The sequence below is a fragment of the Scylla paramamosain genome, chromosome 14, assembly GCF_035594125.1.
Source record: "Scylla paramamosain isolate STU-SP2022 chromosome 14, ASM3559412v1, whole genome shotgun sequence".
In the NCBI taxonomy this organism is placed as follows: domain Eukaryota; kingdom Metazoa; phylum Arthropoda; class Malacostraca; order Decapoda; family Portunidae; genus Scylla; species Scylla paramamosain.
This window is the reverse complement of record NC_087164.1, coordinates 1,490,767-1,505,002: the sequence shown is the minus strand read 5'-3', so window position 1 is coordinate 1,505,002 and position 14,236 is coordinate 1,490,767. Positions and strand designations below refer to the sequence as shown.

At 40.8% G+C, this 14,236-nt stretch overlaps 1 protein-coding gene across 3 annotated transcripts in view; it reads left to right on the top strand.

Annotated features, from left to right (window-relative positions):
* LOC135106738 (WD and tetratricopeptide repeats protein 1-like) overlaps positions 1–14,236 on the top strand; it is a 237,012-nt gene that overhangs the window by 24,235 nt on the left and 198,541 nt on the right. For all 3 annotated transcript variants that reach the window (XM_064016000.1, XM_064015999.1, XM_064016001.1), the window contains one exon: positions 3,594–3,779. In XM_064016000.1, coding sequence (XP_063872070.1) covers positions 3,618–3,779 — 162 coding nt within the window. In that variant the 5' untranslated portion in view covers positions 3,594–3,617. The remainder of the gene's footprint in view (positions 1–3,593; positions 3,780–14,236) is intronic.

Below are 14,236 nucleotides of genomic sequence, written 5' to 3'. Positions count from 1 at the left end.
GTTACTATGATCTGAGAGGTCAGGTGAGTGAGTGGCCACATTGGAAGCACTTTCAGGTGGGAGCTGCTATGGCAACAGACTTCCATCCCCCACTCCACAACCTACCCAGTCAACCCCCACCCACATCAGCTGTTTTACTAGACATGAGTTCAAGGTCATGATTGACAAGTTCATCACTAAAGCTCTGTATACATGCTACCCATGAAACTAGAAGATGAGGGTGTCAAGTCAATAGCATGTGATGGGAGAAGAAATTCTGACATCATATTATAGCAAAACATAATGATACATTGTAAAATGATTATTTGAGAGATATAATAGAGGCATAGTGTTGCTATAAAGGAGGCAAGGACCAAGTAGCATGGCAAGGCATCATACCTCATGTTCACTGCAGTGAACGAAAGCCACCGTCAGTGTGCACAAGAAATGAGATAATGTTACAGAGTGTTGTGGTAGTTTTTGAAAGATCCATTTATGTGAATGTGTTTGGGAGACTTATTTTAGCATTCATACCATAACTATTGAATATGGCAGCCATAAGTAAAATGTGTTATAAACATTTCAGAGCAGTGTTTCGATTTCAACCTATCATAATTTCTTTATTATTGTTTTTACCAAACTTTTATGAGTATATCTGAGTTCTACTGAGTCAAACGGTATCAACCAAAATGCCCTATCTGCTTTCAAAGGTGAGGTATGGCAGATGATATGGCCATTGGTAGTAATGTATAAAATTTCTTACTCTAGCTCTCGCCACACACCAGCTTTCTTGCTCTCATTGTGGCCGTAGTCGAGAAAGAGAGAGAGAGAGAGAGAGGTGGGGGGGAACAAAAGAAGATCATTGTAACTGACAATAATAGGATTATTATGACTCAGAGAGAGAGAGAGAGAGAGAGAGAGAGAGAGAGAGAGAGAGAGAGGAGATAGGCAGCAGCCAGTCAGGAGTTAGCTGCTTGTGACATCATAGCAGTGGGTGGGGGAGGGTTGAGGGGACTAACTGGCTACCCTCCATGAAATGAAAACCATGCAACATTTCATAAATATGCACTGCAGTGTGCAGACAAGAACTTATCAACTGACGTGACTGGGTGCACTTACTGGGTGTATGGCTGCTTAGTGCTTACAATGAACTCTACAGACACAGCCCCTAACTTTGTAGACAACCCTGATACATCACTCTGGGACGGCTTGTGGTGGCCTTCCCTTCACCACTAGTTGTCCTGCATTGCTGTGAGGGAGGTACATCAGTGGCTCAGCTTGTGATGATCTTGCCTCCAGTGTGACAAGAAGGTTCTGTAGGTAATTTCACTTGGGTAGATTTTTCACTAGTGGTATTGCGCAGTCCATTATGACATTGTGTCTTGTGTCAGAGAAGGGTGCTGGAAAAGACAATGATATCAAAATATTTGTGTCAGCTGGGATACCACTTACATTACTCTGGCTTTAGGTGCCTCAGTTACCCTCCCATTTCTTCACTTTTTCATCTTATTTCATTAAATGCTCTCCAACTTTAATGGAAAAAAAATCCCGGAGTGAAATTATTACAAAAGGTATCCTCAACAGCAAGGGTCTTCCTGTTGTTCCATCTAGCACTTCACAACCTTCTATCTGATCACCAGTATGGGTTCCATTGAAGCAGCTCTGCTGGTGATCTGGCTTTCCTTACTGAATCCTGATCATCCTCCTTTAGAGATTTTGGTGAAACTTTTGCTGTTGCTTTTGATAGAATCTGGCACAAAGCTTTGATTTCCAAACTATCCTCTTACAGCTTCTATTCTTCTCTCTGTAACTTCATCTTAAGTTTCCATTCTGACTGTTCTATTGGTGCTGTGGTAGACAGGCACCTAAATCTATTAACAGTGGTGTTTCTCAGGGTTCTTTCCTGTCACCCACTCTCTTCTTATTATTCATCAATGATCTAAATGAATCTTCTTGTCCTATCTGCTGATGATACCATCTTGCACTTTTCCATGTCTTTTTTTAGACGTCCAACTCTTCAGGAAGTAAACAGCTCATGCAGGGAAGCTGCAGGCTGCCTGACTTCTGATCTCTTTCTAAAATTTCTGATTGGGGCAGAGCAAACTTAGTATTGTTCAGTGCCTCAAAAACTCCATTCCTCCATCTATCAACTCAACACAACCTTCCGGACAACTATCCCCTCTTCTTCAGTGACACTCAACTGTTCCTCTCTTATACTCTGAACATCCTCAGTTTGTCCTTTACTTATAATGTAAACTGGAAACTTCATATCTTATCTCTGGCTAAAACAGCTTCTATGAAGTTAGGCATTCTGAGTCATCTCTGCCAGTTTTTCTCACCCTCCCAGCTGCTAACTCTGTATGGGGGCCTTATCCATTTGTGTATGGAGTATGCTTGTATGGGAGGATTCCACTCATACTGCTCTTTTAGACAGGGTGGAGTGGAAAGCTTTTCATCTCATCAACTCCTCTCAATCTTCAGCCTCTTTCTCATCGCCACAATGTTGCATCTCTTGCAACTGCTATTTTCATGCTAACTACTCTTCTGATCTTCCTAACTGCATACCTCTCTGCCTCCCATGGCCCCACTTCACAAGACTCTTTTTTCTCTCATCCATATTTCGTTCATCTCACTAATGGAAGAGTTAATCAGTATTCTCAATCATTCATCCCTTTCTCTCGTAAACCCTGGGACTCCCTTCCTGCTTCTCTATATCGTCTTTCCTACGACTTGAACTCTTTCAAGAGAGAGGTTTCAAGACACTTGTGTTCCATTTTTTTTTTTATTTTTCTATTTGGATTTCTCCGATGGACCTGGCATTAAGTGGGCCTTTTTTTATATATAATTTTTGTTGCCTTTGGCCAGTGGCCTTCTTGCATAAAAGAAAATATATATAGCCTAGAATTTCATAGTAATTTTTGTTGATGTACTTGCATGTATGTGTGTGTGTGTGTTAAAAAAAAATATATATATATATACAATAAAATCCCTCTCATCCGGCATTCGAGTATCCGGCAGCTTCAAGTATCCGGCACATTTTTTCCCCGAGCCTTAAAATCAATAAAAAATCAATGTGTACTCATAAAATCGATTAAAATTCCCGCGCGAGGCATACTTTGTCCCCTCGCCACCAGAGCACACTGCTTCGTGCCACCCGCGGCCCACTGCACTGTGTTTACTCAGTGACTCAGTCCCACGTGTGCACTGTTTATCGCCTGATGCCTTCATCATGTCTAAAGTTGTAGAAAAGAGGAAGCGTGTTGTGCTTACACTTAAGCAGCTGATCAGATCAGCTGCTGATTAAGATCAGCTGATCTTTGTTATGGTAAAATGCGTGAGTGTAAGGTGGTGATTGTGGACATAATTTCACTTCTATTCAAGTATCCGGCAATATTCAAGTATCCGGCATGTCAGCAGTCCTGTTGATGCCGGATAAGAGGGATTTTACTGTATATATATATATATATATATATATATATATATATATATATATATATATATATATATATATATATATATATATATATATATATATATATTTTATTTATTTATTTTTTTATTTATTTATTTTTTTAATTAATTTATTTATTTATTTTTGTTTTTTATTTGAGCAGAAAAATGTTGGTGACAAGGAGTTGATGCAATACAAGATGGAGGTGTCTGCATTAGAACCCACTGCCACCGGTGCTAAGGATCACAGCAGCTCAGCAAGTATGGGCTCCTCCACATATCATCCACTCTTCAGAAAACCATCTAAGAGACAGGGCTTCTTACAGTTGCAAAGAAGTCGTGAAATAGAGGTAAGAGAAAAAATTCAAAAGTACTGTTGAAGATGTTGTCATCATGTATGTGACATCTTTGACAGTCCATTCATTGAGTTATTTATTCATTAGGATTATTATTTGTTGTTGGGCCAAAGCTCAAGGTTACACAAACTAAGCCTCTGCTAGTTACACTTTTGTTTACCATTACATATCCTACAACCCCTAAAGAAATCTTAACATAAGCGACCAGAAATACTCAGTATCACTATTATAAAGTACTCAGTAGTATTGCCTTTTCTGCAGATGACTTTTTGCAGTCTGAGGAAGTGGGTCTACAATCCTCTGTAAGATACTATTATCACTAAGGTTTTTCCTCACAATCATTTGGGATTCTTTAGGTTTCAGAAGGAAATTTATGTCTTTCCCTCTGAGTTCTTTGTCATGATAGACCATACAAATTTCTGTTGGTTTGAACTATTTGCTTGCCAGTCTCTGTTATGATAACAGCACCATTATCCAACCACTCCTTAGGCTGCGGCCACACTGGTGGCAAGTGAGCGGGTGGATGAAAAGGTGAGTAAGTTGTTACAGTGGCTTGACAGGGAGTGGGTGGGTGGTGTGGGTTACTGAGTCCAAGGCAAGCTTTTCCACCAATTAATGTTGCAATATTTGGAACTTCCCATGTGCTTATTATCCAGAAATGCTATTTATCTGTTGGAGAGCAAGAGAGAGAGAGAGAGAGAGAGAGAGAGAGAGAGAGAGAGAGAGAGAGAGAGAGAGAGAGAGAGAGAGGATTTCCACTAAGAATGCATCAAGCTATAGTGCTCACGGATGAAATTAGGAAAATAATTTTTGTTATTTTGATCAAAGAAAGATGGAATCAAACAATGTTTTGTGCATCTCATTACCTTTATTCAGTATTTAGACATATTACCATTGTTTTTCAGTACAGAGTCAAAGCTCTGTGGCATAGACTGAACAAGAGTATGAAAATATTCTTTATCCAGTTCCATGGACCAGATTTTCTTGATGGTGTCTTTCAGCATGGGAACAGGGTGTATTGATGGTCTGCAGGTGCATCTTCATGGATGCTCAAGAAATCTGTGATTTTTTTTTGCCCCTGTGGCAAGGGGCTCCATCCTACATGAAGACTCTCATATTCAGATCTTAAAAAAGTGGCAGCAGGTTCTCCCTTAACACCAATGTAATTGTCACTCTTCATGGTTTTACTTTTAAGGGGAAAATACAGCCCTCCCTGACCACCAAAACCTCTGAAACATACCCATACCATGATGTAGGCCAGATGCTTCATGGTCTTCACCATGAACTTTGGATCATACCTGTTGGGGTCTTTTGATCGCCACACTGTCTGCCCAACTGACCTGATGATGTGGAAACAACTTTCATCAGGAAATACCATATGTTCCCAATCCTTAGTAGTCCAGTCTTTATAATTCCTTCATGTGGACAGTCAGCATTGGTGTTTGTGCTGCATGATATGCTGGGAGTCCAAGGCAGTCCTTGAGTAATTCATGAGTTATACAGATAGATATGTCTTTCAGCAATTCATTGTTCTTAGTTTTGATTTCCCTGGCAATGATGAAAGGCCTGGCCATCACAATTCTTCACAGCAGGTTGTCTGTGTCCTAATGTCTTACATTTCTTCCCTGACCTTGATTTCCTCTTCAAATTTGATTTCCAATCTCCACCTATAGCACATTTTACCCATATGGATGTTGTGTTTTTGGATGTGTAGACATTGCCTTATCTCAGCTAGAGACACACTTTCATGGAGTGTGACAATTCTTGTGTTCTCCACCATGGGCAAGTCTTTTTCCTCATGGTCAACTTATTGAAGCATGCAGGTACATGAGAGGTGAGAGAGAGAGAGAGAGAGAGAGAGAGAGAGAGAGAGAGAGAGAGAGAGAGAGAGAGAGAGAGAGAGAGAGAGAGAGAGAGAGAGAGAGAGAGAGAGAGAGACAGCACAACTTCCTGTGGCACACCTGACTAGGCCACTGTGACAGTTGCTAATACTCTGTAGAGTTGCCTCATGTAGCCAAAAACTCAGCCATTTCATCAATTATGATAAAATCAGCTGGTAAAGTTATGGTAAAAGCAGCATGCTGTTTTTATCCCTTGGCCTAATTACATTCATGACAACTGTACTTGTTTGTTTGTTTATCTTTTATTTTATTACCATATTTGATGGCTTATAAGATGCATGGGCTTATAAGATGCACCTCAGTTTGGGCAGGCATTGAAAAAAATAATAATAAGCACATTTAAGCTCTGAATATGAAGTGAAGGGTTTAACCTGACATTTGAAGCCCTTTCACATGTATTTAGATCCTTAGATTCCAGTATTTTTCCTGGGCAAATTTTATCATTTGTTACTTATACACAATTGTGTACGCATATTGCTTCTGTGACTCCATTATGTTGGGATAATGGAATCTGGAAATTTTAATCACTATTGCATAAACTGTATTTCATCAATATTGTACAGATCATCAACACGAGCCTCCCTACCTTGTGACACTCTCTTCATTTATAAAATATTTAGTTTTGTTTGATAGTAAACTATTTTCTATAAAATAATAGTTTCCCATTAGCTTTGAGTTTTGTTGAACATGTATGCAACACATGAACATGTATGCAAGGTAAGAATGTTAAAAGATGGGCACAATTTCAATTGTATAAAGGTGAGTTTTACCTAAGGAAAGCAGTGAATGTTGCTCATGTCGCCAGGTTTGGTGTGTAACCAACTGCGAGTTTGTTTTGGTACTTGCAATGTAAGCGTCATCACTTAATTTCTTCCAGACTGGTGTTATTGTATGTGAATTACTGGTATGTGAATTACTGGTATGTGAATTACTGTTATACATTGTTACCTTGCAAAGAAGACTTGTTTTTTGTGGTGTAGAAATGATCATCACTTTGTTTATGTGTGCAAAGATGTTTAGGGTTTGATTTAAGGGCCACTGTTGCCATAGACTAGCCACTGCCCCAAAGCTGAACCTTGGTCTTATAAGATGCAGGCTCATTTTCTGAAACTGTTTTTTTTTTGGAAAAAAGGCATGTTTTATAAGCCATCAAATACAGCCTTTATTTATTTATTCATTTATTTATTTTATTTATTTATTTATTTTTCAGAAAGTGTCCAGTTCATTATTTTTGACAGATCACTTTATTGAATGACTATCCCACTGCTCCAACTATGTGCCAGCCAGAAACTATAGGCTTTTATTTTTCCACAAGGAAGGCAGACCTAGACCAAAACTCAGATTCAGAAAAAAGGGTCTATGCTGGGCAACAAACTGTCTGTTCCAGTTGAGCAACAAAAGTCAACTGAAAGTGTCTCACTGCAGGCCATAGGAAGTCTTTGCTCATTCCATGCTCACCTCCTGTCAGTGTAGCCACATCTATTTGATACAATGTTTCCACTTTTCTCACTGTTGGCTGCACTCTTTTGTATGCTCACAATTGTTGCCATTGTGGCAGCAGCTCAACACACCAACTGGTGTGTCATGGTATGTTAATAATATCTAAGTTGTGCGTGAGATGCACTTTACAGATAGTGCACATCTTTTGTTTATTTATGTAGGAGGTTACGTGTTTCTGGTGCCCTTGCTGGATGTACACATTCTGGCTTTCATCATTAAAGCCAAATGCTGTACATCTGCCTGTTGATTTACCCCTACCACACTGATCTATGAGTTAAATGGTAGCAGAGTGTAGTTGTGACAGGGGTAAGGAAATTTAGTGATCTAGAAGAAAAAATGAAGTTCAGATGGGTAACTGCAGCAGAGGAAGAGGCAGTAGGCACCTGCCGAAATGATAATTACTCCCAGTAAGATCTAAAGCACTGGATCAGGGGATGCTGTAAATCTATCATTAAACCCAGCTGTGACCTCACTCAACATTTCCCTTTGTGTCTCACAACACAAGGGGGCAGTCACAGCCTGCCCTCTAAAGACAACTCTTCCTTCACACAAAACTACAAGCACCTAATTACACACACACACACACACACACACACACACACACACACACACACACACCCTTCACTCAAAATTCATAATTATCATGGCAACTCCTACACCAGTCTCAGAGTCCCCATCTGGGGAGGGGACCACAAATGTCCCCAGGTCAGATTGCTCTTCTGGTATCAACCTTAAGTGTCTTGACACCCCCCTCAACTTTTTCTTCATTAACTTCTGCAGCATTTGTGGTATTAGATCTAATTTTCAATCTGTAGAACACTGCCTCTCCTCTACTAAACCTCATCTTTTCCTCACTAAAACACAGGTGTCTGAGGCAACTGACAGTAGCCCTTTTTCTGTTCCATCCTACTTTCTCTATCCTCACTTTCAGTCCAAAGTTGGATGTTGCATCAATGTGTGCAACAACCTAAGCTGCTCTCATGCCCCTGCTATTCAGTCTTCTGAGTTTTCCACCATCTGGCTACGACTACAAAGTCACTCTCAGACTAAATATATCTGTGCTGTATACCTCTCACCTAACTCCTCTGACTACAAGAAATTCTTTGACTACTTTTTTTTTTTTATGTAGGAAGGACACTGGCCAAGGGCAACAAAAATCTAATAAAAAAAAATGCCCACTGAAATGCCAGTCCCATAAAAGGGTCAAAGCAGTGGTCAAAAATTGGTGGATAAGTGTCTTGAAACCTCCCTCTTGAAGGAATTCAAGTCATAGGAAGGTAGAAATACAGAAGCAGGCAGGGAGTTCCAGAGTTTACCAGAGAAAGGGATGAATGATTGAGAGTACTGGTTAACTCTTGCGCTAAAGAGGTGGACAGAATAGGGATGAGAGAAAGAAGAAAGTCTTGTGCAGTGAGGCCGCGGGAGGAGGGGAGGCATGCAGTTAGCAAGATCAGAAGAGCAGTTAGCATGAAAATAGCGGTAGAAGACAGCTAGCTATGCAACATTGCGGCGGTGAGAGAGAGGCTGAAGATGGCTGTATTTGTTGGCTCATAAGACGCACCTTTTCTCCAAAAAAAAGTCTCAAGAAATGAGCCAGCATCCTATGAGGCCAAGGTTCAGCATTAAGGCAGTGTTTGGTGGTAAGTCTATGGCAACAGAGGCTCTAAAATCAAACCCCAGACATCTTCACACATGTAAACAAAGTGATGATTGGTACTACACAACAAAACAACTCTTTCTTTCAAGGTAACAATATATAATAAGTCATACTTACTGGTAATTCACATAGAATGGCACCAGTCAGGAAGAATTTGCCTAAGTGACCATGCACCATGCATTGCATGTACCAAAACATACATGCGATTGGTTACATGCTGAACCCGGTGACACAGGCAAGCTTCACTGCATTCTTTACAGTGTGATGCTGTTTCTCCTTGAGGTTAAATTGCACCTATCTTTTAACATTCCTATGAACAAACTTTATTACCCCTGTAGTCTCTCACACTCACTGCTGACGCCATATGTTTACTTGTACATGTTTACGTCTGACAACAGGATTGGTACATAGGCTACTAGCAAATATTAAAGTTTTTAAATGCAAAATATTGGGATCTAATAATGATCTAAATGCATGTTAGTCCTCAAATATCAGGTGAAATCCTTCATTTCATATTCAGAGCTTAAATCCACTCATTTATCTTTTTATTTCATTGTATTTCATATTCATTTTGTATGTATTTCATACTGTATGGAGTATGCTTTACATGTCTGGGGGGTTCCATTCATACCACTCTTCTCGACAAGGTGGAATGAAAAGCTTTTCGTCTCATCAACTCCTCTTCCTCCAACTGACTCTTCAGCCTCTCTCTCATCGCTGCAGTGTTGCATCTCTTGCTACCTTCTACTGCTATTTTCATGCTAACTTCTCTTCTGATCTTGCTGATTGCATGCCTCCACTCCTCCTGCGGCCTTGGTGCACAAGACTCTTTTTTCTCTCACCCTTATTCTGCCCACCTCTAATGCAAGAATTAACATGTATTCTCATTCATTCATCACTTTCTCTGGTAAACTCTGCAACTCCATGCCTGCTTCTGTATTTCCACCTTCCTATGGACGTGATATTAAAAATCTAGTCTGGTTAAGTCGGCCTGGAATAGCATCTGCTTTAACCCCTAAGGCTGGAACTGTTCAGGAGTGAATTACATCTGCTGCTGTAATTACAATACGAATTTGTGTATTTATAGGGAGAACAGTTCGATTATCAACATCCAGAAGCCGAAAGCCCGATAAGTCTAGTTCGTTAGTGGGAATTATGTTTATGAATTCCTTTAAGAGGGAGGTTTCAAGACACTTATCACTCAGTTTTTTTGACTACTGCTTTGGACCCTATTCAGGGACCAGCATCTCAGTGAGGCTTTTTTTTGTGGGGGAAGGGGCCTCTTGGCCAGTTACTCTCTTACATATACAAAAAAAGAAAAAATAAATAAATAAATAAATAGATAAATAAATAAATAAAAAATAAAAAAAGGGCTAAGGGCCTAAAAGGTGCCAAGTTCGTATGGAGACAAGTTATGACCACTGAAAAACAAGAGTTGAAGGCATGGCAAATTGTCACTAATGTTGGCAAGAAGAAACAAGCTGTTACAGTAACCCTTTCATTCCTAGAAGGAAGCAAGGTGAGGAGCAAGATTTTTGAGGAGATGGACATTGACAAGCTGGTAAGTGACGATGGAGTCAGTGTTTTGTTGCAACATTTGGACAAGTGGGACAAGAAAGATGAGATGTCAGTGGTGTATGAAGCATGGACAAAGTTTGACAACATCAGGAAAGAAAGGGAGGACACTATGGAGAAGTATATTTTGGAATTTGTGAAGAGAAATTCAGTTCCTAGTAAATACAAGGTGGTTACACGTAAGTGCATTTTAGCATTTAACCTACTGTACAGTGCTGGGCTAAATATTAAAGACAAACAGATAGTTGACAGCTGTGTCTTTCACTGAGCTGGAAAAGATGTCTGGCTCCATCCAGCAAGCCTTCAAGAAATTGTTTGTGAGTCAGGAAGTGTTGTCATTGGATTCAGTGTCAGGGAATAGTGTGAGTGAGAGTCCTGAAGTGGTAGTAGAGTCTGAATCAGTGTTCATTACAGAGGAAGTAAATGTCCCTCGGGGAAGAGGATGAGCAAGATTTAGAAGTAAAGGAAGAGGGAATTTAGCAAAGATAACACAAAACAGAAAAATCTTGTTGACTATTATGATAAAGTTAGAAAATGTTATGTATGTGGGTCAGAGTATCATGTGTCCAGCATATCCAGGAAATGTTTATGTGAACAGTGCAAGTGAGGAGATACACAAAGAAGCAGTCCTATACTGTTGTTGAGAGTCCTGGAATGATGTCTGTAGTGTGTGAACAGTGCAAATGAGGAGATACACAAAGAAGTAGAGTCATATACTGTTATTGAGAGTCCTGGAATGATGTCTGTAGTGTGTCCTCAGCTCCTCCTAAAGCTTGCGTAAGACTAGAAGTTTTTAGTCTTTTTGCTGTTGCTCTCTGAGACTTGAATCAAATCAAAATGGGGGTGAACATGGTGATGAAGGAAGAAGGGGGGATAGGAGAAGAGAATGGTGAGAAAAAATTCACTACTAAGTATTGTATTATCACAGCATTTCATCATATTAATTTTTAAAATGTACATACATAAATAATCTATATTTTTTCATAGCACAATATGGTAGGTGCCTTTCTTGCACTCAACTTGCTTACATGCAAATGTCCAGTCAGATGTATGTATATATTCAGTGGATAAATTGATGCAGAGGACTTGTACCCCTTGCTGAGATGATTGGATGGCATCCCAACAACTCAGGGCACAGGGCTCAAGGGGGGAAGATCACACAGAAGGAATGCCACTGGGATTGCCATTGGTGTCACCAGGGGTGTCATCAGTCCTGACAAATCCCCGAAGTGATGAGACAACACTGAGATGCTGCATCGTTGCTGTGGCTTCTTGGCTTTCAGGAGGGGAAGAGACAGACGCACCTGCTCAACCAACAGCCGTTGGGATTCCACACTGTGGTGAGGGGCAGGCATGGCAGAAACTGGCAGAAGATGATCTATGGGGTATAAAAGAGAAAAATGTGAAGAGTATGGTATAGCTCAGGATGGGGAGGGGAGTAGTGAGAGGCTACAAGTTCAGACAAGGGGGGGATAATCAAGGAGATACAAATTAAGGGAAGTCAATATTCACCTGTAGCGGGGCTCTGGTGGGAGATCCTCCAGTCTCAGGAGGCTCCTGGGGAACCAGGCGTGTTGCTGGTTTGGGGTCTCCTCATGCAAACCTGCAACACCAGGTACTGGTCCCATCCCTCAGTTTCCATCCTTTGCCACACCTTGGTGGCCATCTTGTGGAGGTGGACGTTGAGGGCTGGGAGAGATGCATCCTCATGAAGTGATGCCTTGGTGGTGAAGTCATCCCATCTGATACCGAAGGCGAACCTCAGGGTGCTGTTCTGCACTTTTTGTGGTCTGCTGATAGCTGTTTTGGAGAGAGCATGCAATGGAAAAGGAGGGTAAGTGAGAATGGGCAGTATCAAAGCCTTCACAAGACGGAGCTTAAGACCAGCTCCTGGCAGTGGGGCTGAGTCTTGGTGGTGCACAGTTGTGGGAACGTGCCGGGTCCAATGGCATGCCAGCATCACCATAGGCCTCCCCTGAGAACCACATCTACACCACTGACTATGACCCGAACCACCATATCTACACCACCAACTATGACCCCAACCACCGCCACCCTCACATGGCTATGGGAACTCACCTACCTTGGGCACTCACTGCGAGATTTCTGAACATTCGTGTTCTATAGTGTGTTGCGAGGAATTCCTATCCTAGCACCATGCCGACAAAGACAAAAACATGCGCCAAGAGTCTTCTCCGAACACTTCGTTTGCTATAGTGTTTTTTCTTTAGTATATATGCTGTGCATAACACAGTTGGCTACATACATCCATAGTATGGCCTGACAGTACACACTGGTTTATCCCTGCCCAAACATTATGAGGCTGTTCTCTACCCCACATATACTCCAATCATGAGATCACTGCAGATGCTGGTCCATATGCCAACGGGCCCCATCAAGTGTGCCCACACCCCCTCCAAGATGTCTGCAAGACGGCATCATTTTCACGCATTCTGCATAAACTGCAGAGTCATACCTCTCTCCTTCATTGCTCTCTTCACACAGTTCATCCACTCCAGACGTGGCCTTCCTCTTAATCTTTCACTTTACACATCTGACTTCATTATTCTCTTTACTAGTTTTCTGTCTTCCATTCTCTCCACATGCCAAACCATCTTAACACACACACTGATCTGATCTGCCAGTCCAGCCAACTCTCTAAAGACACCAGTTCTTCTTACCTCCTCATTCCTTATTCTGTCCCTCCATGTTACTCCACACATACTCATATGTTAATTATAGTGGGAAAATTGTTATAGTTGGGAGTTGATGGTAATGGTTCTGGTGATGGTGCTTAAAGAGATGATTTCATAAAGTGAAATGATGACTAAAGATGAGGATGCAAAAGGAAAATATGAAAGTTTATTAATTATACAAAGTGTGCAAGAAAGAATAAGTATTGATATTTGTGAACCTATAAAAGGAGAAAAGTTGTGATGACATCATGGTGGGGACAATGGTGGCTTGTTTTGATGGAAGGCTGTAGTCAGGTGAAATCCTTGAGCTGTGAGAATATTGAGGAGTCAGCCTCCTGCGCATGCAATTCCAAGGTGCAAGTTATTTTGGATGTGGAACATGTAAAAATACTGAGCTTGCAAAATTATGTGTGGATGCTAATAAAACTTAATCTGTAAAATTGTTCAGTAGTGACTTGAAGGTACCTTCTGTTGATATGAATAAATTCAGGTTTTAATAATGAAGGTATAGTCACTATATAAGACTGTGAAAAAAGAAAGAGAGAGACAAACCTTGGAGTACAAGAATCTTGCAGGCCGTGGTGTGGTGCTAATGTGATCATGCACATAAACAGAATGCCAGCTCACCAGTAATCTCACAGCTCAAGGATTTTGCATGACACCATGACAACAAGTGGGACAGATGAAACCCAGCAGCAGCAAGAGGTAGACACGCGAATTGACAACAGAAAAGACATGGCTAGGCGATTGAAACATCACTGGAAAATTAGAGAAATATCAAGGTACTGTGCACACTAGGCAAGAACTGGCATGGCTCACAACTATTCATAACCCCCAACAACCCAGAGGTGAAGTACTATCATTATCTTGCAATCAACATCAAACACCTCATTTCCATTATAGTTAAGGGGGGGGTGCTCACCACAGTGGGCTGAAAATCTGAATTAAAAATCATATAAGAAAAGTGTTGGGAGCTAAGACTTGAAACTTTCCAGATTATTTTGGATTATTATCATTTAGTTTGTTTTCAGAAAAGAATGACCTAGGTCATTATGTCATGATGCTATGGTGTAATTTGCAATTATTTGACTTAAACTGTCGTTACAACCACAGTTTTTAGTC